Source organism: Nannospalax galili, unplaced genomic scaffold, assembly GCF_000622305.1.
Source record: "Nannospalax galili isolate Female #2095 unplaced genomic scaffold, S.galili_v1.0 scaffold639, whole genome shotgun sequence".
Taxonomy (NCBI): domain Eukaryota; kingdom Metazoa; phylum Chordata; class Mammalia; order Rodentia; family Spalacidae; genus Nannospalax; species Nannospalax galili.
This window is the reverse complement of record NW_008344644.1, coordinates 2,243,198-2,248,507: the sequence shown is the minus strand read 5'-3', so window position 1 is coordinate 2,248,507 and position 5,310 is coordinate 2,243,198. Positions and strand designations below refer to the sequence as shown.

Below are 5,310 nucleotides of genomic sequence, written 5' to 3'. Positions count from 1 at the left end.
ATTATTATTACAAAACTGGTTTCAATTGCAAATTTAATCAGTGTTCAAGCAAAAAAATAGAAATAAAAATCTTAATATCTTTTCAAGATTTTTCTATGACTCCAATTACCATACTCTTGCCAGATATTTTAATTCAGTGCTTATTAAACTTTGCACTTCCAAAGCTTTTCAACCTGCTGATCCTAGGAGTTTCTGATACAGCTCAGTGGATGCTAAGTACTCTGAAGCTCCCTTAGAAGTAGTTAATAGACTAGGGTTTGCAAAGCATCAATTATGTTTTGCATTTGAATGAAAATTAAACTTTCGTTTGTTTGCTCAGCTGTTCATGGAATATTGCATAAATTGGGTTTAAAATGCAAGTGTTATTGATGTAACTGCCTCACAATTCTTTGCAGTCAATAGAACTATAAATAAAGTTCATTGTCCCCAAAGCATTGCAACTGGATGTGACACCACTAACTCAAAAGGAAAGCCTGCTGGAAGGACTAAAAAGAAAGCCCCACACTGACTAGTTAAGGTGAAAAGTCACCATGTGTCTTTTATATCTTTTTAATGTTTTTAGAGATAAAGATAAGGAATTCAAGCATTCTAAACCAGATTTTCACTTGTATAGCTATTTTCTAAAACTACCATTTACCAGTACGATTAATTTTATTATCAAAGAAATGCTTTAAAACAAGTGCTCATGATTGCAATTTTCATTATGAGACGAAATTGAGGGTCTACTGACTTTCTTCAGAATCACATGGTAAACATGTTCAAATTCAGAGTTACACTTCAACATTTAGAATCAGACTGCATTTCAGAGCTTTAATGCCATTTTGAATATTTAGTGGGAGGTCTGTTATTTTTTTAGTCCTATGCCATTGCCAATTGCAGTTCACCTCTTATTACCTATTAAAATTTGTACTTTAAAATGGAAATTTTATTGCCAAGGAATATTTTTCTTTCTATATGATGATTGGTATTTGATTTCTCTAAGAATAAAAGTGTCTTGTTATAACTGAAACCACTGGAATGTTCTGTGATTAGCTGGGGTGTTTTCCTAAAACCAACCTCAAGATGTCAAGGAGCATGTACTGGTTTTAATCCAAGAATTTATGAATAAGTCAGTCTAGAATGGATACATGACAGCATGGTCTCATGGAGATGATAAATGGAGAAATTAACTGATTGGTTAATATTAAATGCATTAAAAAAAAATCCAAGAGTGTCAGATAAGATGATGACCTTAAGTCTTTACCTGTGTATTTAACTTATCAAGCTACAGTAAATTTCAGTTGACCTTTTTAAATGACATTTTATTTTAAATGGGATGACGTGCAACAAATACAGAAATGGATATTTCTGTGGGTTTTGTTTTTTTTTTTCACCCTATGTGGCTATCGTTGTAATTTTTTTTTCTTGCCCTCCACAAAATTAAACAAAGTTTGACAGTGAAATATTCCAATTGCTAGACCACAATATATGTATGAATTTGGCTGATAGAATAGAATGCCAAAAGTAAATATTTCTCTAAACTCTGCCCAAGTACGTTTTGTCTACTTGAGTGCCAAAGAAATAATAGTGACAACATGTACAACAAAGAACATGAAAGAAAACGCGAACAGCTTCTATCGGAGGATACGCGTTTCTGATGATAAGCAACCTTGTAACACAGTTCTAGACTTTGAACCAGTATTTCCTTACCAACACAGTGTTAATAACTAATACTTCTTAGAGACTGAAAACAACTCTTTTTGTTAAAGAATTTTATTTGTTTATATTTTATTTGAATGAGCATTATGCCTGCATGTATATAAGTGCACCCTTGTTGTGCAATTCCCAGGGAGGACAGAAGAGGGTGTCAGATACCCTAAAAAGGAGTTATAGATGGTTGTTAGTCGCCATGTGGGTGCTAAGATTTAACTCCGGGGCTCCTGTAAAAACAGCCAGTGCTCTTAAACACTTAGTCATCTCTCCAACCCCACAATTTTTTCTTAGAATATCTTAAATTATACACAAATATGCTCCAACATTTTCACAGGTACAAACTGAATTTATATTTCTTTGGAAACTACGAAATTCTAAAAAAAATAGAATAGATATTAAATAGTTGTACTTGTAAATATGTTGTCCAATAAGGGCTTTGTTACAAGCTATTTGAGTAGTTCAGCTTCAATGGAAGTTTTAATTAATACTCAAAGAATATAGGTAAGATATGAAATGTTAACTTCAGATTCCAGATATATTAAAAAGAAAGTAAGCATGATTAGACTAATTAAATCCTGGAAAACATTTAAATAAGAGAATAATATTATTTATAAATGTGATGACTTGAAATATTTCTACACAATAAAATTTAATTCTACGAAGTGATTATAAAAAGTCAGTCCTTAAAACTAAAATACATAACACAGAAGATCCTCTTAGCTGCATGAAGTCAGGGACTGTTTATAGGGTTTTTGACTGTCACCAGAAATTAGTATTCCACCAAGGACATGCTAGATTGTTACATAAACTTGAATGTATGAGGAGTACAGAAAAACAAGCAAAAGAATCGTGACTAACACACGCGCATCTGTTAATAATTATTTCCCACAGTAACATGCTGGAGTGTCTCCTCTTAACTTTATTTGGAATAGTGAGGTTAATATATCTTCAAAAATAAAGTTTTATTCTTTTTTTCTTTTTAGAGAATAATATAAGACTAGACCACCAGTATCACCTGCTGCTGTTTCTGATTCATTGTCCTCATATTCCCTAACCTCATTTCAACCTGCTATCCTTAAAAACCTTTATATTTCATTTTGCATCAGTACTCCTTCATTCATATATTAAATAAATGTTGATTGAAAATATGCTTTGGCTTTAGAGATATACAATGATCACAGGCAACCATTTATAAATTTACCCTTCCATACTCGTAATTTACTTATTAAATCTAAATGAGCTCTATAGTGGATGACAGCCCATTTGGATAATTGTAGTTTTAAATTTTACAGGTTAAAGTTCCAATGTGTTTGTCTTTGGAGGTAGTTCAGAAGTCATGGTGAATGATAAGGATTAGTCTACTTCACCCTCTACTTCCAACTTTAAAAAAGGCCCAAGTAGTTGATTTTTTAAATTAGAATTATGGCTTCATTATTTTGAAGATTCAAATCAAGGATTATCAGAAGGTTTGTTGGAAATACAGCTCATTTTCAGGTTAGCTAACTAACAACAATAAAATAATGAACATTAACGATAGCATTTCAGCTAGACATGGTGACCCATCCTATAATTCCCATATTCAGGAAGTGGAGACAGGAAGATCAGAAGTACAAAATCATCCTCAGCTCTAGCCTGTCCCCAAACAAGAGGACAACAACAAAACCCAAGAAAACAAAAACAAGTATGACAGCAACACCACAAAACCCCACAGCTTGTGGACTAAGTGCTTTCACTGTCCTTTGTAATTATGCAAGAACCTCTAATTCTAGCCATTGGGTGAAGTAAGTATTGTTTTTACTCTTTTGTTAATGAGCAGCTCAGTGGGATTCCTTGAAGGAAGCAAGAATTGTCATGTAGATAGTACTGAGGAGACTAATTTTTCCACCTAGAAGATAGTTAGGTTGTTACTACAACAGGTCTATGCCACAAATTACCAGGTTTATGTTCCCATGATAATCATAATTTTAGCTAAGTGAATATTGGGAAACTGCCCTTGCTATTTCTTTCTATCTTCAAAGGAAAGCTAAGAATTAACCTGAGCCTATCAGGTAAGTACAGCAGTATGCAAATACAAACACAGAACTAAAAGAAGCCTCAGAGAAGCTTCGCTCACCATTAAATGGTGAATGAGCTGAAAAAACATTTTATAGAAAACCTATCAGAGACAGATAGAGAATAAATGAAATCACTTTGAGTTGGGAAACTAAATGCAATGGTTTCTCATTTGTCTTTACTCATTTCTCTCTATTAAATTTTATTTTGTATTTATAAAGTCTCAATTTGTAGCTACTCTATTATTTTACAGAACATTTTAAAAAATGATAGGGCCTGATTCCTTCTCTTACGCATAACTCATATAAGAAGAGTGTGATCCCTGTTCAAATACCTTCTCTAAGCTAGCTTTCTAGACTGAATAACACACACAGTATCTATGTTACTGTCCTTCAGTTCTTTTGGTTCAACTCCAACACACCAAATCCTATAAAGAGCCTATCCAGGTCATTAAAAATTTATACATTTCTTAAATATGCAAATAGATACCTAAGTTATCTCATAGTAACATAAAAATCTCCAGACTTACTTCTATCAATAGATTTCCTTGAGAAAATATGGTTAAATAAAATATAAATAAGCTGAGACATCTTGATTCCTTCACCGTGCTGAATGTATTTCCCGGAATGCACTCATAGATCTTACATATCACACCAATTACACCATAAAGTATGAAAGAAAAGATTTTTAAAAGAGGAGGCATTTGTTCTTCAAGGTCACCTATATAAATAATGCAAAATGTAAATCATATATTTTATCATTGAAATAACAAAATATGAGCCAAGAATCTATTTCTATACAACCTTAGAATTAACCAGCATTGAACGTTTCAAGGTTTATTTTGACTAGTGTCTGGCTTTCTAATTGACAAGCTAATTGGAAAGGTATGCTAGAGTGCTTGTCCTTAGCAAGTTCAGCATGCAATTGTCCTGTGGGACAGATGTGCAACTTAACCTGTGGATACTTGAAATTAGGCAGAACTCACCCGAAAGACTGTCATTTCTTCCAGAAGAACTTCCTCTAAATCATGCCAAGTCTCCTTAGGAATTGAGACAACTTTAAGAACACTTCCAGCATCTTTAATAGAAAGGAAAGAATAAGACCACAACTTAAATAGATCAGAAAGAGTTTGCTGTTATTTGGTGAATCGAGGTGTATGTAACAAAGTACTACCAAAAAACTTTGCGTGTGTGTGAGAGTGCACATACGCACACGCACTTGCCATGGAACATGTGGGAGGTCAGAGAACAGATTCTGGGAGCCAGTTCTTGCCTTCCTCTTTATTTGAGGCAGGATCTCCTTTCTGTTTGTGCCCCTGAACTGCCCATTATTCAAAGGTAGATGCCATGCAAGCATCTGGGTGATCCTCAAGTCCCCTTCACCCATCTCTTAGAGAAGGGCTGAGATTACAGATGGGCACTACCATATCTGAGGATCCAAACTCAGACTAGAATGACAAGCACTTTCATACATTAAGCCATCTCCCCAGCCTGCTAAAAAAAAAAAATATATATATATATATTTTTTTTAATTGACATGTCTTTTTGTATTTCTTTTCCATGCAGA

The 5,310-nt window shown here is 33.7% G+C and overlaps 1 protein-coding gene across 11 annotated transcripts in view; it reads right to left on the bottom strand.

Annotated features, from left to right (window-relative positions):
- The window catches only part of Sema3a (semaphorin 3A), a 540,175-nt gene that overhangs the window by 32,645 nt on the left and 502,220 nt on the right, over positions 1 to 5,310 (bottom strand). For all 11 annotated transcript variants that reach the window (XM_029567263.1, XM_029567262.1, XM_029567260.1 and 8 more), the window contains one exon: positions 4,730 to 4,821. In XM_029567263.1, coding sequence (XP_029423123.1) covers positions 4,730 to 4,821 — 92 coding nt within the window. The remainder of the gene's footprint in view (positions 1 to 4,729; positions 4,822 to 5,310) is intronic.